Raw genomic sequence first — 27,994 nt, 5'->3', positions numbered from 1 at the left:
TCTAAAATTTTATGATGATTTTAGGGATTATTTGCCCCTTCATACTGAACTTTCTATCCGATGAAACTTACGTATTCATTGTCAATGATTCGTTATGTAGATTTCCAAATTAGATCAAGAAACCAGACTTCAGGCCCCTCTATTTACATAAGAATAATAAAAGACTACCAATTTGTGTTGGAGATAATTTTCAAGCAAATTATTCGCTATTTATAGTTCCCTCAATCAATTATTTGCAAAGAATATTTAACCTTGCAATTTCAAAATTTTTTAATCTGCCATCATTTTGCCCTTATATTTACCTTTGAAACAAATAAAACCACATAATAATGCTTTATAGGAATTTTGATTCAAAATAAGCTACTGTATAATATTTTAATAGGAATGTTGAAACATAATTACAGTATGTTATGGAGTTGTAAAATTTAAAACTTAATCTTTGATTCTTTTAAATTGGAAAAACACAGTTTATGTGTAAGGGAAAAGCAAAATGCTTTCAACTTCCCAGGAAAATAAAGCCTTGCATTGGGTTATGAAGAGCAGCATTGATGACATATTGAGCAACTGGTTTGGATTAGATCCAACATTATAGACCCTTAATTCACTTCATAATGAATGAATTTATGACTTCTACTGTTCTGGAGCTTTGGTGTCTCCAGCCAAGTCCCAATAAACCAAATGTAGTTAACCATCACCACTCCATACATCATGACATTGTAACTATGAGATGTGCTGTAAAACTCAAGTGAGCAATTTTCCTAACAAAAGTGTAAATTCAAGAAGTCATTTTAATAAGATCTTCCTTTCTGAATAAAACCTAATCAGCTTTCAGTGTTCTTGCCTAAATATGGTTTCCAACCATTGTATAATACCTGTACTCTTGATCATCATGAACAACTTATACTTTGATAAATATAAGACTTGAAGATCCACATCACTAACGGGTGTCGGATTTTCAGCCATATCACCTAATAAAACCAGTAAATTTTTTATCAAAAAAATACTTGTTTTCTCAGCACAACTTTTTGTAATTAATTTAGCGTCTGTGTTATTGTAAATGCCTCCTCAGAAATTTTTGATTTGTGATCTTATGTGCTATTGACCCCTCTCAAAATATTGTCCAAATCATTTTTTTTGGTAGAGGAGATGAATTATGTTAAGTTAATGTAAATGCTAGAAAGAATTTTTTTTTATTCTTGTCCAAGTAAGCATAAAGGGAAATGACTCCTAGGACAGCTATGACCACATCATAGGTAACCATTCCCATTAGTAACTGTAACGTCTCTAAAACCTTCAATATGTATTAATGTCAAATTAAGGGAATACAGCATTAAATTTGAAGAAAATAAATTAAAACTAATCCATTCCATTAGATGGTAACATAAAACAGAGACCTTTATGTTGAAGTGACTTTATCCTATCTAGGGATTGGTCACACTTAAGGTTGACCCATGAATATTTGATGAAGGATCAACATAACTTAATCCCTATGTACTGTGAAAGCAGGTAGTTAGTATTGATAGTCAAATATATTTTACGTGAATGTCCTAACTTAAACTAACATCAAATATCTTAAAAGATTTACTTTCTCATTAGTAAAATTTGTGAAAAAATAGCAATTTCTTGTGTAAGATTTTAATTCTAATGCTTTAGCAACCAATTTTGGTAAGGTCAGTGAGATTCAGTGATGATGACTTATTTGTCTGGTTAAACCACTGAATTATGATAATGATAGTAAAAGTTGGAGGAACCAACATTTAGTTTACTAAGTTTCCTAATAAAGGGTCTTATACTTCCTAAACCAAGTATGGCTTAAAGCTAATTAAGTTACTAACTATTTCAAGGCCCATAACACCCTCCTTTTTTTAATATAACTAATGAACTAGGCTTCTGATTAATGTGATACCGAAACCTCCAGAGTTTGAGACACCGACCTAACTAAGAAAAAGGGATTGAAACATCTATTCTGCATTATTGCCTTACTTTATATCGAGAAATGCCATCTCAATTTTGTGGGCACGGTGAGAACAGAAATTAACACCTGACAACTAGGCGAAGAATGACATATGTCGACCGTGACTTGAGGCCTTGTAACGTTTATACCTGCCATGGCCCCCTTTCTGTATGGTTAGCATTATATCAATACAAGAAATTTTATATATATATATATATATATATATATATATATATATATATATATATATATATATATATATATATACAATATATGTATATATAATATAATATATATATATATATATATATATATATATATATATATATATATATATATATATATTTATAAGTAGTAGGTTGGCCTGGGCACCAGCCGCCCGTTGAGATACTACCGCTAGAGAGTTATGGGGTCCTTTGACTGGCCAGACAGTACTACATAGGACCCTTCTCTCTGGTTACGGTTCTTCCCTTTGCCTACACAGACACCGAATAGTCTGGCCTATCCTTTACAGATTCTCCTCTGTCCTCATACACCTGACAACACTGTGATTACTAGACAATTCTTCTTTACCAAAGGGATTAACTACTGCACTGTAATTGTTCAGTGGCTACTTTCCTCTTGGTAAGGGTAGAAGAGACTCTTTAGCTATGGTAAGCAGCTCTTCTAGGAGAAGGACACTCCAAAATCAAACCATTGTTCTCTATTCTTTGGTAGTGCCATAGCTTCTGTACCATAGTCTTACACTGCCTTGGGTTAGAGTTCCCTTGCTTGAGGGTACACTCGGGCACACTTTTCTATCTAGTTCCTCTTCCTCTTGTTCTCTTAAAGTTTTTATAGTTTAAATAGGAAATATTTATTTGAATATTGTTACTATACCTAAAATATTTTATTTTTCCTTATTTCCTTTCCTCACTGGGCTATTTTCCCTGTTGGGGCCCCTGGGCTTATAGCATCCTGCTTTTCCAACTAGGGTTGTAGCTTAGCATTTAATAATAATAATAATAATAAAAATAAATTTAATATCAATTTTATCGATCATAATTATAACAGATGTTCAAATTTTCCGCCCTCTGCATTGATACATGCATCAGTTCTATTTAGTTTCTCAATCATATCAGATATGGTGCATGACTTTTAGAGAAAGAGAGAGAGAGATATTGATTGATTTTCAGTAAGCAAGGTGTCAGCAGGAGCCCTTGTCAATGTCTGTATCTAACAGATGTGTACCTTCCCTATCACTATCGCCTCTCTGACTGTCATCCGAGATTTTCATTTTTTGTCTTCTTTTTCGTAAGAATCAACTATCAATTAAATAAACACCTGAGGCTAAAAATTAGTTTATTCAAACATAACAACCAATCAGTATCTTTAGATTCCATTAAAGAGCATTACAATTCACTACAACTTATATATTATTTGATAATCATACAGAAATGGGACACACGTCATTCTGCGCCTAGTTGCCAGGTTTTAATTTTCGTTCTCACCGTGCCCACAAAATTAAGATGACATTTCTCAATATAAAGTAAAACAATAATGTAGAGTAGACGCTTGAATTCATTTTTCTTAATAAGGTCGGTGTCTCAAACTGGTGATTTCGGTATCACATTAATCAGAAGCCTAGTTCATTAGTTATATTAAAAAAAAAGAGGGTGTTATGGGCCTTGAAATAGAGAGTAGTTGAAAATATGTTGGTGATACCATATACTTATATAATCCATAAGAGAGTTAAAGCCTTCAATGCACCTTACATGGTACACTGTAGACATTACTTAAAAAGTCTTTACAGTGTCACTTGGCTCCCAACTGCACTCACTGTATAGCCTTCTACCAAACTCCTGTTCTTGCTCTTTTTCTTCCATCTTACTGTCCATCCTCTTAACTTACTTCATATTGAACTTTAGGGCTTCCCATATTACACATGTGCACTGAATGGCTTGGCCTCAGAACTGGGCTAGAACCTACAAATTCAATCTAATCTAGAACTTTAATAATCCAATGATGTGAGGTCCATTTCATCCTTTGAAATATCGATGATGACATTTTCTAGAAAATTTTAAGAAAAATTAAATTTTTAACACTTTGTTGTTGGGTAGCTTTAGAATAACATCTCTAGTGTTTATTTGGATGGGTTAACTCCATCCCCTTATGAATGTTGATATGGATGATGGGGATTGTCTTGAGGTTTATATAATTGATGATAGTAGAAAAAGAGCAAGGAGAGGTATCAGAGAAAAAAAAGTTTTGTGGTTTGTCTAATAGATTGGAAAGTGTCCTGAATTGCTGTTTACAGAGAAGTAATGGTGGGAATGTTCAAATGTATTTTGGAGTCAATTCTTTATGGAAGTAAAATGTTTAGATTTCGATGACAAGCATTTGAAGCTTCTGAAATTAACGGATTATCAAGAATATAGGCTAAGAAATGTGGAGGTACAGTGCATAATAGAGGTGTAAAATGTTTAGCTGGGAAAGGATGGATAAAGTTTTTGAATGGTTTGGTTATGTGGAAAGAATGAATGATGATTTTTTGATGGAAACCATAAAATTTGAAAGTGCTATGAGGTAGGGTTATATAGATGGTGTGCAAGATGCATTAGAAAGGAAGGACCTTATTTTGTAAGATAAAAAAGATACCACAATGGTCACACCCACGTTATCTTTTAACGCCTAAATTGTTGATGAATCCCCGTTGCTGTAAAATTAATTCAACATTAATTCTTCATGCACCTAGACAAAAGGCTCAAGCCCCCTACCCATACTAAACACTTCATCACTCACCCTTACTTTACACTCACTCTTGCACTTCCGTATCATACAAATATAAATTTGACCTTAAAATTATAGAATAAACCTATTCTTTTACAATTAAGGATCTTGAATCTGAACTTCTTGTAACTATTACCAGTTGTTCCTCTGCAAAACTACAGTACAGTAGATGACTGACACTTACTGTCCAAAGAAATAGGTTATTCTCTATAGCTTATGTCTTTGACATTTAGCAGAGCATTGAGAAATGCATTCCTGTTATCCTGAAGCTAAGCTGAATGGTTTAACTGTTTTGTAGATAATTTCATGTGATTATATTTACGGAAGTACAGTATACTAGACCCAAATTGTATTTTCTCCTGGCTTTTAGTAAGAGCGGCCTTATTACTTGGCTCTTGAGTTCTTATAATTTGTGATAGGTAGATAATGCACATTTTGCAATTGTTGCAAAGTAAGTAAATGTGGTTGGGCTAGCTGTAGTTCAAGCAATTGACCTTAAACAAGTAGTTATCTTAGTAATAGTGCTAGGTGATTTGACATGTACTCAAACCAGGAGAAAGTAGATATGTACTTCATGTATGGTTTGACAAACAGTAATGCTGTAAAGGCTCGTTGTCTGTATCAGTAAAAGTTTGCTCCAAGAACAATTGACAGAATGTAACTCGTACAGGGTAATCTGTTGGTGACAGTGCCTGTGTACATGCATGTGTTATGGGTACAACTGTTGTTCTTGTTGCACTCTCCAGACATTCAAATGAGGAATAGCCACTAGCCTTACCAACTGTCGTCCTCTATCACCACCATGAGGTTCTAAGGTCCCATATTCACACAGGTGGCGATGGGTATTCACAAATATTTTCTTATTAGAACATCTCTGTTTGGGAACCTTTCCTGATACAGATGACAAATGTCCAATCACTATGCCCAATTACCCAGACAACTACTTGTTCGAGTCCAATGGAATTTTATGTCCCCAGAGGGCACCTGTAGTAATTAAAGGCATTCTGATTAGCATGTGGTGTAGAGGTTTGACTCAATAAGAAGACAAAATCATGGCTTCCCGTTTATTGTTGGAAGGCGGGGGCTCCGGTCCGCTCAACAATATGAACGTTCGAAACACAACAGCGGGTATAAGTACAATGAAAACAAAAGAGGTGCAATAAAGGGGATAACCTTATTATAAATAAAGGATTATATCACTTATATCATAACGTGGTTTAATAGACACTAACTAGGACTGACATAGGGAACATCATCCCACAGTTATGACATCTATATACAGTACACATAAACATACATATTCATGTACAGTACATATATGCATACACATACATACTGTACATACATGCATATACTTGCAGGGTTACCTGGCATTGCACAGGTGTATTTGCCCTTGGAATTTGAATGTGGGTATAAATCCACCCTCATTCACAAATGTTGCTCCAAATGAAGTCATCTGGAAAGCATTATTGTATAGTTGTATGTTTTCAATAAAATTTTTTGAATGGTGGGATGTTCCATGGAGAAGTTTTTCAGATATTCGGGAGGGTCAACTATCAAAGCCACTCTAATCTCCCTCCATTGCAACACAATCCAGGAGATTCATTCTTCCTTTCCCTCCATTGCAACACAATCCAGGAGATTCATTCTTCCATTTCTGAGAATCACAGTGATTACAGTGCTGTGACATTAAGCTTTGTACTAAATCTTGTTTCATAGGCTTATCTTGGAATATAAGTGAAGGCACTGAAATGCCATTGTAAAAGGATGTGCTCTTGCTTCTGCATGCCCCACTCTATCAATATGGCAACTATTCTTGGGTCCTTCCAATGTTTCTTGGTTTCGATGGACAATCATTCTTTGTTGTTTATCCTGAAGTTGATTCATTCTTTGATTTATTGATTCCTGACTCATAGATGCTATTCTTTGTTGATTATTTTCAAGGTGAGAATTTCTTTGGTCTTCATCCTGTGCTTCACATCTAGCTGCCATTCTGCTTGCATTAGTGTTCCTTAAATTCATCTGCTCTTTGTCTACTGCGTCACGTCTAGTTGCCTTTCTGTTTGCATTGGTGTTCCTTCTTAAACTCCTGTGCTCTTCATCTTTGGCTTCACGTCAAGCTGCCATTTTGCTTGTATTAGTGTTACTTCTTATATTCATCTGCTCTTTGCTTCTCCCTCACGTCTATCTACCATTCTGCTAGCATTAGTGTTCCTTCCTAAATCCATCTGCTCTTCATTTTCTGCTTTACGGCTAGCTGTCATTTTGCTTGCATGAGTTTTTCTTTGTTCTTCATCCTATGTCTCACATCTAGCTGCCATCCTTCTTGCATTTGTTTCCTTCTGTAAATTCCTCTGCTCTTCTGTTTCCTTTTATCTATTTCTTTCCACTGAATTTGCTTTATTGGATTTACCGAAGGAGAACCTCTTTTTTGGGTGGCATCATTTTGTAGAAAACTGAAAAAAAATATGAAAATTACTTAAGACTCAACCATTAAATAATCTGTAAAATCTTTTAGGGTGCCATTATTTTGTAGAAAACTGAAAAAAAATATGAAAATTACTTAAGACTCAACCATTAAATAATCTGTAAAATCTTTTAGGGTGCCATTATTTTGTAGAAAACTGAAAAAAAATATGAAAATTACATAAGACTCAACCATTAAATAATCTGTAGAATCTTTTTGGGTGGCATCATTTTGTAGAAAACTGAAAAAAATATAACAATTACTTAAGACTCAATTGTTAAATATTCTGGAAGTTTTTGTAAATTTTATCACAAGGAAAAGAAAGCCAGTGTATGCTGTGTGTGTGTTTGGGGGGTAAACCCCAAGGACCCCTTTTTTAGGACGAATTTCCAAATAATTATAGCCCAAAATAATCTCATATGTTCATACAATATCTTGTGTAGAAATTCATTGTAATTGGTTCATTATTATTGAATGGAGTTTTAGGGGATTTGTAATTATGGGGCCTGTAGACCCCCCAAGGCCGTTCGTGATCAAAATAAAGATAGCTACGTTAGATTTCTCGATTATATTAATAAAGCTGGTGACTATGTGTGTGTAATTATTTTTAAAAAGTTGAAGTCTAAGGTACCAGCCTGGCCAATTTCATGGAATACAGTTGTAGGAGTCTGTAATTAGGGCCCTGTAGACCCCCAATGTGGATCTTGATCAAAATGGAGATAGCAGCGTTACCTTTCTCGAGAGAAATTACAAAAGATTTCATTATTAAGTATTCAGTAAGTTCCTTGTACAATTTTTCTATAGTGATCATAGGACACAGACAGACAAACACGCAGACACACAATCGCCAACTTTATTAGTACTGTGTGTGTGTGTATATATATATATATATATATATATATATATATATATATATATATAATATATATATATATATATATATATATATATACATACATACATACATACATACATACATACATACATACATAAACACAATCACCAACTTTATTAGTATATATATATATATATATATATATATATATATATATATATATATATATATATATATATATATATATATATATATATATATATATATATATATATATATATACACACACACACAGTGGTACCTCTACATACGAATTTAATCCGTTCCACAACCGACTTCGGGTGTAGAAAATTTTCCTGTAAGAAAACATTGAAATAGGATTAATCCGTGGTTGAGCCCAAAACTTATGATTAACTCCTTAATAAATTACTACACATAATTACACATGACAATAATGCACACTAAATTAGATAATAGACATGTAAAAAAGAATAATTATAAAGAAATAATAAATGAGAAACGGGTTTTTAGCGTCACTGTACCTTAGAAAGTCCAGCGCAGGTGTCGTCTTGTTACACAGAGAGGAGACGGACGGCCGGTGAGGAGGTAGAGAGGGTGACTACGATAAACGTACACTACCGTAACTTATTCTAACCTACAATAGGTTAACTTTAACCTAACTTAGCTTATTTATTTTTTTATTTTTAATTTTATATTTTTTTTTCATTTTCTTTTTTTCTTTTTGATGATTAATTTTAATCACTTTCACTCTACACTTAAAATTGATTGAATTTTTTCTCTTCAATCTTTGCCGTTTTCTTTTTTTTCACTTTCTTTCGCTTCATTCTTTGCCATTTTCTTTGAACCACTTCCTTCCTCTTCATCACGAGTTCGCTTCGTAGTTTTTTTTTAAAGAAGCTATCGATAGAAAGTTGCTTGGTACAGCTTTTCAGAATGTTTCGGAAATGAGTTTGGCAAACATCATCGAACTGCGCAACTACACGACAATCCTGCAATTTTTTTCGATGGTATTTGTCGATGATACGTCTTGATATTTTCCTAACACCTCTTTTATTTGCGCCGAACCTAACACATGTACCTTCTCGATCCCTTCCTCATCATCACTCATGTGCTCAGACATAGCATGGAGTTCCTTGAGCTCCTCTGTAGTAAGTTCATCGTGATGTTCGGCGACAAGTTCCGTGATGTCATCTGCGTCGACCTCCAGACCCATGGACTTGCCAAGGGAGACGATATCCTCTACGTCTTCCGCTGCACCCACCACGGGATCAGGTTCGGGGTCAAAACCCTCGAAATCTCGGGGAGAAACTGCATCAGTCCACAGCTTCTTCCAGGCAGAATTGAGGGTTCATCGAGTTAATCCCACCCAAGCCTGGTCTATGATCTTCAACCAGTGCACTATGTTAAAGTGGCTTTTCCAAAATTCATGCAAAGTTAAGTTTGTGCTTTGCGTGACATTAAAGCACTGCTTGAATAGGTGCTTGGTGTAGAGCTTCTTGAATTTGAGATGACTTGCTGGTCCATGGGCTGGAGGATAGAGGTGGTATTGGGTGGAAGATACAGCACCTTTATGAACTTAAATTCTTCGAAGATATCATCTTCGAGTCGGGGGGGGGGTCCATTGTCCAAACATAGCAAGGCACTTTAAAGGCAATTTCTGCTCATGAAGATACTTCTTCACAGAAGGACCGAAAACTTGATTACCCCTTTGGACAAAGAACTGCCTAGTGACCCAGGCCTTCGAGTTGGATCACCAGAAAACATGAAGCTGGTTCTTATCCACATTCTGTGCCTTAAAAGCCCTAGGGTTCTCCGAATGGTAAACCAGTAAGGGCTTGACTTTAAAGTCCGCGCTAGCGTTGGCACATAGGGCAACTGTCAACCGATCCTTCATTGGCCTATGCTTAGGCAATTTCTTCTCTTCGGCGGTGATATAGGTTCGACTGGGCATCTTCTTTCAAAACAGCCCGGTTTCATCACAATTGAACACCTGCTGCTTTACGTAGCCTTCTTCCTGCACGGTCCTTTCAAACTTCACAAAGTCAGCTGCAGCCTTTGTGTCCGCACTAGCATCCTCTCCATGGCGAACAAGTGAATGAATCCCGGAGCGTTTCTTAAATTTTTCAAACCAGCCACGAGATTCCTTCCAGAGCTCGCCTCCTTCAAGTCAGTGAAGATGGCGTGCGCCTTCTCACAGATGATAGTTTCGGTGATGGTGTCACCAACAATCTCTGTCCTTAATCCAGATTAGCAGAAGTCGTTCCATCTCTTCTATGGCAGGGCTACGACGTTTTAAAATAATGGTGATCCCCTTAGAAGGTTTCACTGCTTTACAGTAATGGCTTCTTTCTGTTTCAAGATTGTCGAGATCGTCGACATGTTTCGGCCATATTCTTTTGCAAGTTCACTCACGCGGATGCCACGCTCATGCTTTTCAATAATTCCTTGCTTTACTTCTAAAAAAAGCATTTCCTTCATCCTTTTCTCACCACTACCACTACCGAAACTAAGCCTTTTAGGACCAATGATTTACGTAAAATACCGTAAAAGAATGAACGTAAAAAATCACGATTAAAACAGTGAATAGCAGAACGCACAGGGCCCAAGCACACGAAGCCGGACCCAAGCCAAGCTAATTTAGGGTCCCTACGAGTTCGAAGTGGTGCCTTCTATCGGCGGAAATAAAAAATACATCCGGCGCTATGAATATTATCTACATGTACGGGTATTGTTTACTTCGGGTGTAGAAAAAAAATTTGGGTGTAGAGTAGCAACGTGTTCGAATTGTACTTTGCGTGTCGAAAAATTTGGATACAACCGGTGCGACGAAAATTGCTGACTTCGTGTCGAAATAAATTTCGTGTGTATATATATATATATATATATATATATATATATATATATATATATATATATATATATATATATATATATATATATATATATATATATATATATATATATATATATATATATATATATATATATATATATATATATATATATATATATACACACACACAGTGCAACCTCTACACACGAACGTATCTACATCCGAATTTTCCAACACCCGAAGTAAAATTCAAGCAATTTTTCGACTCTACACACGAAATTTATTTCGACACACGAAGTCAGCAATTTTCGTCGCACCGGTTGTATCCAAATTTTTCGACACGCAAAGTACAATTCGAACACGTTGCTACTCTACACCCAAATTTTTTTTCTACACCCGAAGTAAACAATACCCGTACATGTAGATGGTATTCATAGCGCCGGATGTATTTTTTATTTCCGCCGATAGAAGGCACCACTTCGAACTCGTAGGGACCCTAAATTAGCTTGGCTTGGGTCATATACATACATACCCGCAGAGACACAATCACCAACTTTATTAGTATATATATATATATATATATATATATATATATATATATATATATATATATATATATATATATATATATATATATACACACACACACACGCACACATTTATATACATACATACATACTGTATGGACATAAGTCATTGCATGACAATGAATCAATCTGCAACAGATTTAGTAGGTTTGGGAACAAAGCCCTCAGAAGAAAATTGGAAGTTAAATGGCAGAACAGGATTAGAAATGAAACTATAAGAAATATATTCAAGTCCCATATGTGGTTGAGATCATGGTGAGATGTAGATGGAGATGGTTTGGGCATGCTCTTTGCACTCCCAAGAGAGATTATTTCACCAAACGTTTAACTGGGCTCCACAAGGCACTAGAAGAATTAGAAGACCCAGGCCTACATGGCTGAGGACTGTGAAGGGTGAAGTAGGAGATGATGAATGGAGAAGTATTGAATTGAAAGCTCAAGACAGATGACTGGCGAAATCTAACTGAGGCCCTTTAGGAGGAAATATATATATATATATATATATATATATATATATATATATATATATAAACACACAGTCAGGCCCCCCGCTTCACGAGGATTAGGTAACGGAGACAGGCATGAATTCACATATCTTTGGTGCCCTAGGGTGGGATAACTCCTAACCTAACCTAACAACTGTCCAGTGCCTATGCTCAGATAATTAACACACTAAGTACTGCTTAATATTGTTTTTACTTGGTTTCAATCACATTATAAATAGTTTGTTATTAAATCAATAATTGTACAGTACATGTATACACTACGTACTGGACACAGTAAGGCTACAATACTGTACAGTACATAACACTAGAGTACGGTACATAAGACTACAGTAGAGTACGTAGCACTATGGTACGTAGTCTTTGCACTGACCGAAACTATATTATCGAGTAGTCATCATTCAATTATAACAAAACACTATTGTTCCTATCTATTAATAATGTACTGTATAACACTCTCTGATACTGTAGTGTATATTATTGTACAATGTGTGCAGAAATATCACTATTGTACACAGATATGTGTTTGCTATTGCTGTTTTCGCTCTGGTGACTCTACTACTTTGACAACTCGCAGCACATGTAGCCTACATTTACTGTATATGCTGTATGTATATATATATATATATATATATATATATATATATATATATATATATATATATATATATATATATATATATATATATACATACACTTTATACAGACATAATTATCATCGTTAGAACAAAGGTCACAAACATGTCCTTCCACTTAATTCTTATGGTCTTCCTATGCCAGTCCAAACACGCAAATTTTCTTAGCTCGTCAATTCATCGTCATCTTTTCTTTCCCCTGCTTCTTTTGCAGTCTTTAGGGACCTATTCTGTTATTCTTATTGCCCATTTATTATCTGTCCTCATTATATCTCGTGCTCCTGTCCATTTCTTTTTTTTTTCACATGTTAGATTACCCACTACTTTAGTTTGCTCTTTTATCCATGTTGCTCTTTTTCTGACTCTTGGTGTTATTCCCATCATTATTCTTTCCATAGCTCTTAGTTGTAACTACCTCATGCTCTAAGGTTTTTGTAAGACTCCAAGTTTCTGATACATAAGTTAATAATGGTAGCACATCTGATTAAATACATGTCTTTTTAGAGAAAGTGGCATTTTATATTTCATAATCTCATTTTGTTTACCCAAAGCTCTCCATCACATGGTTATTCTTCTTTTAATTTTGGTCTCATGACCTGGGGAAACACTTAATGCCTGTCCTAAGTACTTATATTTATTAACAATCTTTAGATGTTCGTCCATAACCCTTATTTGTTGTCTCAGCATTTTCATTGAACATTATCTTAGTTGCTGTCTCACAGGATGTAGATACAGGAGAGGGGATTCCCAGCCCCCTCGTCCCGTCCCTTTTAGTCGCCTATTACGACACGCAGGGATAACGTTGGCCTAGCAGTACCAGCTAAACTCGGTTGAGTCCCTTGTTAGGCTGGAGGAACGTAGAGAGTAGAGGTCCCCCCTTTTTTTTTGTTTCATTTGTTGATGTCGGCTACCCCCCAAAATTGGGGGAAGTGCCTTGGTATATATATGTATTATCTTAGTTTTACTCATCTTCATTTTCAGTCCTACATTTCTGCTTTGTCTATTCAAATCTTAGATCATCTTTTGCAATTCCTTCCATGAATCGCCATGTCATCTGTAAATTTTAATTTGGTAAGGTATTCTCCATTAATATTTATTCCTACACTTTCCCACTCTAAATTCTTGAAAACTTATAGGCATGCTGTGAATAATTTAGGAGAGATGGGGTCTCCCTGTCTAACTCCTTTCTCAATTGGGATTTTCTTGCTATCTTTATGTATTTTTAGGATTGCTGTACTTCCTGTATAGATATCTTCATGTGTTCTAACATAAGATTCATCTATTCCTTGTACTGTATTCGAAGGTCTTTCATTATTGCTGAAGTTCGGACCAAATCAAAAACCTTTTCATAGTTTATAAATGGCATACATAGGGGTTTGTCATATTCTGTTGATTTTTCCATTAGCTGGTTAATTATATAGATATGGACAGTTGTTGAATACCCTCTTCTAAATCCTGCCTGCTCTCTTGGATATGGACAGTTGTTGAAAACCTTCGAAATCCTGCCTGCTCTCTTGGTTGATTAAAGTCTAGCTGTTTTTCAATTTAGCCTAATATGATGTTTGTAAATACCTTATACAGTAAATTAATAAGAGTACACTTAGAGGGTGGTAATCTTTCAGGTCTTATATCAACCTTTTTGTGAATTAGTACAGTATAATGGTAAAGTTTTTCCAAGCTGTTGTTATAGAGCATTCTTGCAGACATTTTGTGTAAAGTTCCGTGACTTTTACTGCTGTTAAGGATCCTAAAAGTACAGTATTACATAGAAGTCTTTAGTGTACTATCTACAGTAGTACCATAACATGATTCTGAACTGTTCAAGTTTACTTCCTGCAGCTGTAGGTTCCATTTGAGTAGTCTGCAGTTTTTTTTTTTTCATGCTTTGCAAGAATGTTAAGGGATTGTGGTCTGCAAAGATGTTAGTAGGCAATGAGTTAGATTGAACGTGAATAAAAAAATGTTTTACAGCAAGGAAGGTAGTTTGGTACTTGCTCAAGTGTCTCATTATTTCTATTGTCAAAGTTATTTCTTATATGACTAGTATATCAACTTCTAACTACCATTCAATTCCTTGACCTCAAATATGTATATCTAGACACTAAAACCAAGTCTCTAGCTGGTATATAACCAGAATTATCTGTAATTAAAGATTTTTAAGCCGCCATTTTGAAATCCAATATGGCGGCGACTTTGGGATTACTACAAAAGTGGTTCCATACCTGAAAATGTTCCCCATATGATATTTGATCATTCCTCCATGTTTGGTGCTTCCATCACAAAATGCACAATTGGTTTGCTATGCCGCTGCACTAATAGAATTCCTCTGCAATTTTTATCACTATCTCTCTTGTTGATAATATTTCCATATTCATCCTTTAAAGTAAATATCTGTTGGCGCCCTGTTCTAAGTCTTTTTTTGTCAATTTGATTCTTTTATATTTAATATTTCCTCAATTTTTTTGTGTGACTGTGTTTACAAATATCTTGGGTTTTTAGTGTGACTTCATTCTCATTTTGAGAGTTCACCAATCACAAGGGAAGCTTAAACGCAATGGGTGTGGCTGTGCTGTAAAAGTAGATGATTTAGATTAGTGGGAGTACCGTTTACCCCAAAGCCAAATCAAAGTCCTTCAAAAAGAATGCAATCGTGCTTACCCCATACAAACGGGAAAAAAGCTCTTTAATAGAAGTATGGACATAGGTATTCTAATATCAGTATATAGAAAATTTGTTAACCCCTCAAGCATTCAATCATCAAAGTTGGAAGCTAAAATTAGTGCTTGGTGCAAACTACTGTATAGGGCATGAAGTTGAACCCTAACAAAACTCAAAGTATCAGTAGTAGGTAGAGGAGAGTGACTTCTCAACATCCAGATCTTGGCATTGATAATTTTCTTTAAGTTTACAGTATATGACTAATGAAATTTTAGGTGTGATTCTTGATAGCAAATTCACTTTTGAGAAACATATTTGATCTGTTTCTTCCTAAATTGCACAATAAATTGGCTTATTGAAGAGTCCCCTGAGATTTTTGGTGATCAATTTATTCAGAAGTAGTGTTGCAATTCATTCTTTCTGCCCTGTTTCAAGTATTGTTCTCCTGTATGGTCTTCAGCTGCTGAATCTCTTCTTAATTTGATGTACAAGAACTTGTGGTCTATTAAATTTCTTATTCCTGATCTAGAAATTAGTCTTTGACACTGTATTCCAGTTAGTTCTTATGCATAAGATTTTTCATAGTTCTGACCATCCTTTGCATTTAGGTCTTCCCGGATAGTACCATTCAGCATGTAATATTGGGTGTTTAGTTAATTCTAACTGTCTTGCCGCCTTATGGCTCAATACCACACAGTATTCCAGAAGGTTTATTCCAGCAGTGACCCGATTGTGGAACGATCTTCCTAATCATGCATTTGAAGCATTAGAACTTCATAAGTTCAAACCTGCAGCAAATTTTTTTATGTTGAATAGACTGACATAAGTCTCTCTTTATAGTTTATACATGAAAGATCTTTTTTAATGTTATTACTTTTCGTAAAATATTTTTTAGTAATTATTCATTGCTTCTCATGTACTAGTTTGTTTATTTATTTCCTTTCCTTACTGGGCTATTTTTCCCTGTTGGAGCCCTTGGACCTATAGCATCCTGCTTTTTTAACTAGATTTGTAGTTTGGCAAGGAATTAACCCCCTAGATAATAAAGAGCAAGTGTTTGGCTATATAAATATTTTTTTCTGGTCATGCTTAGCGGCATTGCCAGCTGCATACCTATAGTAGCCTATTTAGTCTCCCCATCCTTTGGGTAGAGGAGAGAGAGTAGTCCCCTGGTGAAAGGGGTTGTAGTTGGGAAAGGGGTAGGGGGTGGGAAGGGTTGAATCTGTGTGCATATCTAATTATTTACCTGTCATTTTTAACGGATTGCGTACACTAATAAAAAAAATTTACTAGAAAAATTGCTATATAAGCTACGCAAAGAATAAGAGTTATGCTCAATAAAATTTTATCACGGTTATAAAATAATACTGTATATTCGAGCAATACAAAGGCTAGTAAGAACGGAAAAAGTTCATAACAATATTATGAAGCAATAAATATCAGGATTTGAGAGTGATTTTAAGCTATTATGCACTTACAATCAGTGTACACTAATGGTGGAATTAAAGAAAAAATAAGTAAACAAATATTAGTGTAAATACTGTAATAAGAGATCAACATCACATACTATTGTTTTATACCCACATTTACTATAAATCAATCTCTTACTACAAATTTTTATTCAAAGCAAGTTATTGTCTATATGCTCTTTCACCATTGCGGGATAATTTATACCACATTATGATTTTCTTTTCCTTTCAAACTTCACATAACTCTCATAGTGAACACTTGATCCACACATCATCATGTCTAAACCCACACTTACTGTATTCCCTATTTGACATTCTGTTGCCTGTTTTTCTTTCTTAATTAAATTAGTCCATGCACCTTGCCCTTTATTCAATTAAATCACTATTGTTTTTAACCATTCCTTTACAACTTTGCCTTCATTTACATATACATTGCAATCCCTAGCCTGTCAAAAGTCTTGCTATTGCCACCTCTTGAATCTCCATTCCTTTATCTGTAGCAACCTTTCCTCAAGCATTCTCAGCCTTGAAATAACCATTTCAAGTCCTGCAATGCTCTTTCTTGCTCTTCCTCTCAGCAAACCGTTAGAATACCCGTTACATTGACATAGGACATCATCATCATTAGTATTTTTAATTCTGAAGTCTATTTTGAGCATTTATTTCCTATAACAACTATGGTATTTTCTTTCTAATGTTCTTGCTCACCTTCTCCCTTCATTTTTTATTATTACAAATTGTAGAGCTACTTAACGAATTCTATTCTCAAAGGGTAAATATCGAAATACTGTATGCTTAATTCCAGCCCGTGTTGGAGTTGGTTATTAAAAAGCAGATGCTGCTGTTTAAAGAGCCATAAATTTACAGCAACTCTGCACTAAATTCTTATGTTAAGGGACTATGTAACCTCAATCAAACATTTTATAGTAGCTAAACTATGTGGAATAATGAATCAGAAAGTAATGAATTGAAGTAAATCAAAGGAATTGTTTCTTCATAGTAATCATCAGTCCAGAAAGATAAAAGACAGATTTGATTTAATCAAGATCATGTATTTGTCATACAAGATTTACCCAAGGAGTTGTAATGTGTACACCTCATGAAACATTTTCCAGGTACAGTGTTTGTGATGCCTTTTACCATACAATATATTTTTTGAGAATGAAAAATTATAAAAGACAAATATTTTGGTGAGAAAAGTTTGCCTGAAATTATATTGGAATCTGAGAATTTCTCTGCTTTTAATATTTTGAAGATTTTAAGAAGCATGGGTTTAATAAATTGAATTTAGATTTCTATTAATTATACAGTAGATTTTTTATCTAAATTTATACTTTTATTTCTTAGATTTGATATATGTTATACAGTACAGTATATTATATTTTTCCCTCTTAAATTCTTATCACTTGGATTTGATATACAATATATTATGTGTTTCCCTCCTGAATTTATTCAAGCCAGCTTTATAAAAGTCAAGCCCAACTTATTGGGATGGTTACTCTCTCCATTTTAATAATAAATTAGAAATAGTTTTTCTCTTTTATTCCTGACAGTTTTTCTCTATTCTCGATTAGCCCACCAGTTTATAATCCTATATGCAATTACATCTCAAATAATTCAGTTATTTTCTTAAAACATTTTTATTTCCTTATCCAACACTTAATGTTCTTTACTTTTGTTCCTTTTATCTTTTGTGAAAAACCAATACTTGCTTTCCCTATGATGTCCTTATGAAATTATGTAAACTCCACATCTGGTTATTTCACCTCCATTTAACTCTAGTCCATAGGTCATCCAAACTTTCTTATTTCTCCAAGTAACTTGATTTTATTTGCAGCTTCATTTTCATACCCTCCTTCCTCTTGTATTATTGATTAGTATTGCACAACAGGGTCCTCTAATATTTAATATAGGCCTATTGTACACTGCACAAGTATCATAGTTGGTCATATGAAATTTTATGGTTATTTTTACCTGAATCTTTATGTATTCTCTTGTTTTTATTACTAATTATAATTGTACAGTTTATTATATTTTAGTAGTAAAGACATTTTCTTTTACTATTTCAAAATTATTATTATATATTAATGGTAATTTTAAGGTTCACTGTACTGTACATTTATTGTATACTTACTGTTTATGGTTACAATGGAGATTTGAAGCTGTAGTTTTGATGCAAGTCGTAATATGCGTAAATACTGTACAGGTTGCCAAAGATGCTCACTTATGCTAATATTGTAGTAGTTATAATCAATGACACACTTTATGACAAGGAAATATATCTAAGACTTAACACAATGGTTGACAAATATAGAATGATAAAATCAAACTACGAAAAAAAGTAATACTATTCCTTTATGGGAGCTCCATTGTATCCGTAAAACGTTGCAAGACAAAACCCAAAGACTAACAATTTGTAATCAGGTCTTTCTGTGATGTTTCCTGCTACAGGTTTCTTTTATTATAATATATTGCTGTTTTTGTAACTTAACTGCCCCTCATTTCCTTCTAATCGCTTGTTCAAACCATCTCAGTTTGATGTCTAGTTGCTGCCTACTATAGCTTTATGCCACTGTCCTGTTTATAATGCTATACAATTTTCCCACCACACACTTCTCATAATCTTGACATTATTTAATAACACATTTTCCTCCTTTTTTATTATTGTATAGTATTGGTGATTATTTTCCCCCTTCACTAATGGGATATTTTTATTTTCCTTGTAGTTTTTGGTATTTTTTTCTTTTTTTTTATCCATACTATCTTTATTTTTCCCCCCTACCCCAGAGTGAAAAATTTTCTATCCATTGCGAGACTTGCTATTCCACTTCCCTCTCTCCATTTAACCTTTGTAATACTTTTCAGGCCTTTAAAATCTCATACTTCATAATGTTTTTTGTAATTGAACCATTGATTTGACAGCAGTTACATTCACTGAAAAATTCTGATCTCATTCCTACGCCTATCTTACAACCACGACATGACTAATAGTTGTTTATCTGTACAAACTTTTATACTAATAACTATCAAAAGGCTATTTACAAGTCCGTGAAAATCATAAGTAACATATAATTGAACATGCAAGACATAAATGCACATCATCTGTTATTTATATGAATGAATCCTAATCAGCTGGTGTAGGGTTTGCTTCAATATCGTTTAGTGAATGAATTGATTTTTGTTACCCAATAGTGTACAGTGCAGTATATGTAATGAATCTCTTTTTCATGCTGAATCATTTGCAATAGTCAGCAGTTGATATTATTGATAACATGCCAGCACAAGAATTTCAAATTTTCTGTGACTAGCAGGGCTTTAGAAGCCCTTCAGAACACTGGTCCTAAAAAATCTTTAGTCAACAGGTTTAGTTTTAATTGCACTTATTATATTAAGCCACTATAACTATTGAAATATTTGAGATACTTCCACACCAGGGTCGGGCACTTATGTGACTCTAAGCACCATTTGCTCTCCAAAGACTAATGCTTATTCCCCTTAGCCTCAGAGAGCATGAGGGCCAGAAGCAGTTCAGTTATTGAAGGAGCCCAGGCAACTCCCATTCATTTCTTCTTCCTCTACAGGGGATCGCCCTGTTTTAGTTGGGAACCAACGGGCGAATGTTTTACAGGATTCTTTGAAGAATGTCAAGATTATCGATCCTTTAGCACCCGACTTACTCCGTTACCTAAAGGAAGAGATCTTCAAGACTTAGTCTATGATTATAACGTCTTTGCACTCATTCGTGGGTTGTTGACAGAGAGTTTAGTTCTCACGGTTGGCTCCCCAGCAATTGCTCCAATAGTGCCTGAAGCATTATTAGTCAGCAACTAGTGTTCCCTTCACCTTCTTGTTTTACAGGAGCAGTAATATGGGATGATTTGCCCAGGCCTGGTTGTAGCATTACGATCCTCATTATGTAAACTCCTCTCCTCTGGGGAATCTGCATTATCTGGGAAGGAATGTAGTTCCCACCTAATTATCCTAGCCATCTTGGGGATGTGATCCATTGAAAAAACACATCTACTTTTCAACCTACTGGTGATACATGCAGCATGGCTACTTTACAAGCTTTCCAAAGAAGTACCGTACTCTGTAGCATAGATGAACACCATTACTTCCGTTCGTGGCTTACATCAATAAAGCGGCTCATTTCACAGACCCTTAACAAACAAGAGCACTCTTGGGAAATCGAGAGAATTGTGGAGCTGTTTGTAAGGTTTATCCTGGCAGGAAGACTGTTCAAGCACACTCATTCAGTAAGTCGAGAGTGACTATATGTAAGGGTAAATTGTGATCTCTACATCATTGCGTGGAAGTATAATGCCGACCTGGTCAGGAAGACTTAACTGCTCTAACCAATAATTAGCCCTCCAAAATCGGGTATAATGCCAACCTGGTCAGGTAATACAATTGTCTAAAAGATATAATCCTATAAGGTTTAAATTGTGTCCTAACCCCCTAGACAGATCGCTTCACACTGAATGAAAACTTTAGTCTTCCGTAGAAGGCTAAAGGAGGGATGCTACTGGATAGCATACTCGCATAATTATTACGATGTAAACATCTTGAACAAGATGTAATATATGTATATCAAAAGGGGAACTCACTGGCGTAGGCTACCTTCCGAAGCAGCATACGGCCCGGTCGGGTAGGCTAACCACATAAACGTTAAAATAGCCTAACTAATACTCAAACCTTAATAAACTTAAATAACTATAATTAATCATTGTATAAGATGTCTAGAGCTAAATAACAAGACTACAATTAGTATGAGGAACTAATTGGAAGTCGTCAAGTAAGCATGAAGCTCTCGGAGGAAGCGACACCAAAATGGCTGCCAGGGGAGAGGCATCATATGACACTGTACGAGACTAAAATTAACAATTATTATCAAAATCTTACGAGTGTCACTACCTCAGCTCATCAGAATTGATAATTGCGATACTTAACTTGGGAGTAGGAGTCTCCAGAAGCTCAGACATCTTCACTAAACACAAAATAAAGGTTCCGAACACAAGAACGCGTGTTGATATCACGGTGCTATAGAAGGAATGATGGGAGAAGCGTTGGTGGTGGTAGTGTAGTTGGGGGGGGGGCCAGTAGCTGTAGTAGCTGGTAGTAGTCGGATGTAGAACGGCACCTCGTAGTAGCGGGTGATGTTGAGAAAGAAGAAGACTAATTGGTAAGGGACCTCTGGTGGTGGTTTTAACACGCCTCAGTTACTATACCGACACCCTATAAAGGTGAGCGAGCTGGGTATATTCCTGGCTTTCCATGCAACTTTTTTCTCTGGTATATTTAGCAGTATTTATACCTTAGAAATAGTGCTATAAGGAGCATTTCATGGAACAACACAGGTTGAGCCCAGAAATAGATTTTTCTTCTTATCTTATAATTATAACCATCAATCGACTGGCTCGCCTTTCAATTGAACAAGAAAGTCTTAGTATTCTCTCTCAGTCCATCAGGAGCATTCAAGTATGCCTTCCAACATCTTAAGTTAGTGTAGATATTTTCTCCTTTCCACCCATTTTCCCATTTCATCGATTACTCACCAGTTATTTTATGACACTGAGGTTCACCATGACCCTGATAGCTTCCAAGTGGCAGCTTTTTTCTATCCTCCTCCATGAGGGAAGCTCTTCAGTATTTCCTGTGAAGAATATCACTCGTTCTCAATCCCAGTTTTCAACTAGGTCTCAGGTCTAGACTCTTCGCGAGAATCAACAAGACTCGTGAAGAGTTATTAAGAACCTTAAGCTGTATGGAAAGTTCCAGGAGTTGGCAATGTTCTCCAGCTCGAACCTGTGGGACGGGAGGCAGATAGAGCTTCGACCCTTGAGACTGTCCTACTAAACTAGCCCTGACAAAACGAGTAGGAATCAGCATAATATTGCCTGTCACAAGTAGTTCTAAAGAATAGAAGATCTTACAGACTTTTGGTTCAGGAGTTTGTGGCGAGGACCTAGAGCCCAGCCATCCACAAATTCGAGTCTTTCATCATCTCTTCTCTACAAGAAGTGACTAGTGGGGACTGGGATGAATTATCTTCCTTTCCTGGGTGAATACTATAACCCCTCTCTCCTAAGTGGAAGGAATAAGAGTAAGAAATCCAAGAACTTTTTCTTTATGGCTTCTTGTTATATTCGAACACCCGTTCTTGCAAACATTTAGACGAGAACCACCCAGGATTCGAACACACAAAGTCAGAATATTTGATCTACCCTAGCATGCAGGAAGAACCTGTCGGAGGTGCCTATCTTGAAGACAGTGATCTAGTAGTGATAGACTGCCTTCGGGAGTATTCACAGGTCCTTGGATACCTCTTTCTTGAACCAGGGCCGCTTAGATTGTACAACAGGACAAGAAACATCCATCTAAGATAGCCAAAGTATAAACAAACATTTACATACAATACTGTACATTGGGTAATTTCATTGCTCTGTATAAGTAAATCAGAACTTCCAGAGTGATCTTTTTTTTCTATAATCTTAATTTCCAGGTACAGTACATATGTTTTGTATTGTGGTGTTTCAGAAAAATTAGATGGATTCACTTAATTGATGGGCAGTACAGCATGTTCATTATATAGTACTGTATAGTATACAGTACTGTAGTTAATTGTCTAATTCTCAAAGATTGAGAGGGCTTTGATGTTATGAAAAGGGTTAGAGGAACAGTTTGGTCAAGCTATTCATTCTGTGATAAATTTTATTTGTGTGAATATATGGATGAAGTATATAAGCTAGTCTGTCTTTATCAAACCCTCTACAAACTGTTTTTAATCAAGTTGCTATAGTACAACCATTTACTTCCATCTTTAATATTTCAATTGGGATGATATTTATGTCTGTTGGTTTTATAATTACTACTATGCCTACTATATTCTGTTTATTAAAATAATATTAGCAACCATCGGACAACTGTCTGTATTGTATGTCTTTTGACTCGCTCAAAGAATTTGTGAACGCAATTATCCTTGATTATGTTATCACCTAACACTTACTAAACTTATTTTTCTTGATCTTTCTATATTTTGCAACTGACTGAGACAGTCCCCCTCTTTCCTTCTAACTCTCCATACCATTATCATGAGCTTCCTAAGCATGTACCCTCATTTCAATTATTTCCCTGTTCATTCTGCTTATTAAAACAAGACAATTGTGCATCTTTCATCCTAATCTATTATTTGTTCCTCCTTTGTTCATTGGGTGTTGGTAGCTTAGTATAAGTATCAGAGGCTCAGAATGTTTGGATCCCAAGTTTTAGTCTCATAGCTGGATAGTTTCAATTTGTGAACAAATCCTCACTGTACTCTTGCTGGAGTTGGGGGCATAGGTGTACTTGCTGAGCCATCAGTAGTCTGTGTCTGGCCCTAGCATGGGTAGCGGCTCAACCTTGGATCAGATATGTAAATGTTCAGTTTCTAAAACTATTACACAACAACACAATTGCCTGTTCCTTGGTAGAAAATAGTTAAGTAAATGTTAGCTAGTCATGTAAGGGAATTTTATGACCAATGAAATCTAATATAGATAAAATAACTTAATTTTTTCAAACCTAAGTTCACTTTTTTTTAATTCTTTGTTTTTTCTCTAATTAGCTGATAAGACTAGCTTAGTGTACAGCTATCTTTGGAATAAGTGACAATAATTCATGATATACATAAATTCATAGGCATTTTGGAAGCATTGGATAAATTTCAAGTAAATCGTCTTCTTTGTCTACATCTTTTCCTTCTTCTAAATTTTAAGTAAGTACATGTTATAAACTGAGCACCTAATGTAGATATAACAAACGTGTTTAATAGTAATGGGGATACAATTGTATTTTGGTGGATTGTGCCTGTGAGGCACAAAGCACATGCTTCACAACCTTGAAATAGAAAGTAAAATATTTCTCTCGACCCCCATATAATTCACCTCCGGAGACCAATCAACACCGCATTATACTCTCATTGTTGAGTAGAAACTGTGGCCTGAGGTTGCCATGAGCTACTAAATATGCGTTACTCATTCTATTTTTATTATTTGCACTGGAATGTCAACTTTTGTCTTTCTTCATGTGTGATGTTAATTACATTATATTATGGATTGTTTATCTATTAATAGTAAGACTTTATTTACAATTATCAAGGTATCTCTTGTTTTATTTAATAGTCTAATGTAAAAAGTTACAGTAATAGGTTGTTATAAGAATGCTTAAACCCCATACCCAATGAGCCATGGTGTGGCCCCCCACCAATTTGTATAGGCTACGGGTGGTTCACAGTTTTCGGATGCTTTTATAGTTTAGATAAACGAATGACATCAATTGATGGCTAACTAGGTATGTAATAAGAGATGGAAAGTGTAAGAAATTTGCATAGCACAGGTTATTCCTTGCATCGTATTTTCTTCTCTAAGTGAGTGGTTTGGCCAAGAAATGGCAAGGTTTACTTTTAATTCATTTTATTGTAAATGCAAATATGAAAAAGTCTTAGAATTATTAGGTGACATTTATCAAAATTGTTCATGATTGTTTGGATTATCATCACTTCCCACTTGAAAAGTACACTAGTCAGCTATGTGACTCAAAGCCAAGACTCTGGGAAATACTTTATATAGAATTTATAATTTCAGTAGTTATTTACGAGTCTCATCATTCCCACTTGCAATGATATATCATTATTACAGACCTTAAACAACTTACAGAATGAGTCAGGGGAGATTGAGTGGTTCATGGTGACCATCAGGCGCAGTTTCTTCTAAGCAATATGAGTACAATACTGCGCAGGTGTCCCCAGTGGGAAAGGATATGAGTGTTGAGAGAATGATTTAGTTTTTTATATTAAGGTCGAGAATCTGAGTTACATAGATTTGGTATTAGCTCTGTGACTCCCAAGAATTGAAATGATTAACTATATCTGAATCTTACTCAAGATTCTGCTATCCCTCTAATGGGGAAGGATGTAAGAATTTTTTCTCTATTTCATAGGTTCTACGGTAAGATAAGCTGGTGTAACTGTATAGACATATGATTATGCGTGAACTGTCTGCCTTCTTCAGACTACCATAACTTATTCCTTCAAAAATGTATAGTAAAATTTGTATTATTAGCTTCCTACTGACAAAGTCATTGGATATAATTTTTCCCTCCATTTGTCCATCTTCATCTGTCCATCAGTGTGCCTATTATAGTCATTGCTACTCATCCTGCAAGGTGAATGAGATTTCAATCAAAATTCATATAATGGTATATCATCATTTACAGGTTGGAATAAAGATAGATTGTCCATTCTTCATGAATAGGCATATTGTTTTCCTTTGTGTAGGGGTTTGTTTACAGGTGTGATTTATGGTTACAAATAATGTATACATTTCATACATAACTTTTGACCTTGGCTATAAAATTTAAACTATGAGATCAATTTTATATTTTGCCTCTATTCTTTACCAATGAAGCCTTGGACAACATCAAAGTTTAGTGACTTTGACAGTGACCCCCATACTGTAAATATATCTTTTGTTTCATGATATCATTTTGCAAAAGAGTTGGAGTAATGTACTTTTGTATCGATCTTAATGGTGTCATCTTAACATTTCATCAACTGAAATTATTTATAAAAAATCTAGCGTATTGTATTTTAAAACTTTCTCTGCTTACATAGTTATAATGTTTGTATCTCTTATCTAGAGTATGCTTTAAATTAGATTTCAAAATTTATACTTCTTTGTAAATGCATTTTTAAGTAAAGGAGCTGATTTATCTTCAGTGAACAATGTTTACAAACACTTTTCTTAGCCTAATCAGACTTTTTTTTTTCTATTTCTCACAGAAACGACGCAAGAAGTCCGAAATGTTTAGTAGAAAAAAAATTCACGCCTCTCGATACTGGCGGTGGAAGATGGCTCAGCGGGAACTTGAACGGCAGCGGCATGAACAGGAGCGACTCCATTCTGAATTGGGAGACCGGGAGCAACATACAACAAACACAACAGGGGGCAGCAGCAGGGGGGAATGATGACCCAGTTCCCATTTCGTCTTTACCAGGGTACCATCTGTTGTCTCAGAGAGAGAGAAAGGTAGGTTGATAACGGTATACTGTAGTTCTTATACCTATGCTGTGAAAGTTTGATTTCATGTTGTACTTCTAAGTGCATTAAAGTTTTATTATTTTTACAACATATCTAACCTAAATGGGTTACAGTACTATGCCAATCAATGAATTATAATAGATTTTCATGTTCCCTTTATTCAGAAGAAAAATAAATTTTCAATATTAAACTTACCCGATGATCATATAGCTGTCAGCTCTGCTGCCCGACAGAAAAAACCTACGGGCGGAATACGCCAGCGATCGCTATACAAGTGGGGGTGTACATCAACAGCGCCATCTGTCAAGTAGGTACTCAAGTACTCGATGTCAACATAGAACCAATTTTCTCTCTGTCGTGCCAATGGCAAGACCTACTAAATACGCCGTCCCTAACTGGAGTTGTTTTCACAACGATTTGGTGAAGTACACTATTCCAGTTTTGAGCTTTCGCTATGCAGGGGTTTTATCTTCATTTCAAAACTTGAACTCGTTTTGGATAGATTTAATTATGGTGACGAAGAGAGTATGGACTCTCTTTCACTTTTAAATGGCCGACCCTTCCCTTAGACGGAAGTGTGTTTAGGTTTTTGGTAATTTTGCTTAACAAGTTATAGATCTATTGATTTTATATCTCTCCGCCTTTATAGGCCTCTTCGATTAACTTTCCATTTATTATAAACTTTTAAAAAATAAATTTTTTTTATGTTTGTTTATATGCGACCTTTCCTAATAGTAGGCGGTCCTTACTTGGAACCGAAGTTAATTAACATTGAGCCTGTTATATCGTATTTAACCTTTTAAGAATTTAATACTTTTTTAATTTTAATGTTTTATGAAAGAATTTCTTTGATAGTCTCGTACTGTTTTCAAAGATGAACTAACGTTTAGTTTTTTAGTCTCCGCAGTTGTTGACGTTCAGAACGTTCAACATGCGCTCTATCGTTACGATAGAGAGAGAGTGTATCACGGTTTCACTTTGCAGTAAGAGTAAACCGATTCTAGCGTTTCGTTCATTCTTTCTTAGCTTAAATGGTTTAAATTCTAAATAAAGGAACTTTTTATTTGGGAAACCTTTCAGTTTTTTCCTTTAGCAAATAACATGTTCTAACGATATATAATTGGGCTCTTCTCTCAGGTGCTAAATCAAGAGAGAAGAGAGAGAGAGATAGAGACGGAGGGAGAGAG

General features: G+C 35.2%; 1 protein-coding gene across 6 annotated transcripts in view; it reads left to right on the top strand.

The window, feature by feature from the left end:
• Positions 1 to 27,994, top strand: part of LOC137650125 (transcriptional adapter 2-beta-like) — a 174,856-nt gene that overhangs the window by 111,790 nt on the left and 35,072 nt on the right. For all 6 annotated transcript variants that reach the window (XR_011045917.1, XR_011045916.1, XM_068383264.1 and 3 more), the window contains one exon: positions 26,549 to 26,795. Coding sequence is in view for 4 of the 6 variants with exons in the window: in XM_068383264.1 (XP_068239365.1) it covers positions 26,549 to 26,795 (247 nt within the window). In the remaining 2 variants the exon portion in view is untranslated. The remainder of the gene's footprint in view (positions 1 to 26,548; positions 26,796 to 27,994) is intronic.

Source organism: Palaemon carinicauda, chromosome 11 (genome assembly GCF_036898095.1).
Source record: "Palaemon carinicauda isolate YSFRI2023 chromosome 11, ASM3689809v2, whole genome shotgun sequence".
Taxonomy (NCBI): Eukaryota; Metazoa; Arthropoda; class Malacostraca; order Decapoda; family Palaemonidae; genus Palaemon; species Palaemon carinicauda.
This window is presented reverse-complemented; position numbering and strand designations above follow the sequence as displayed.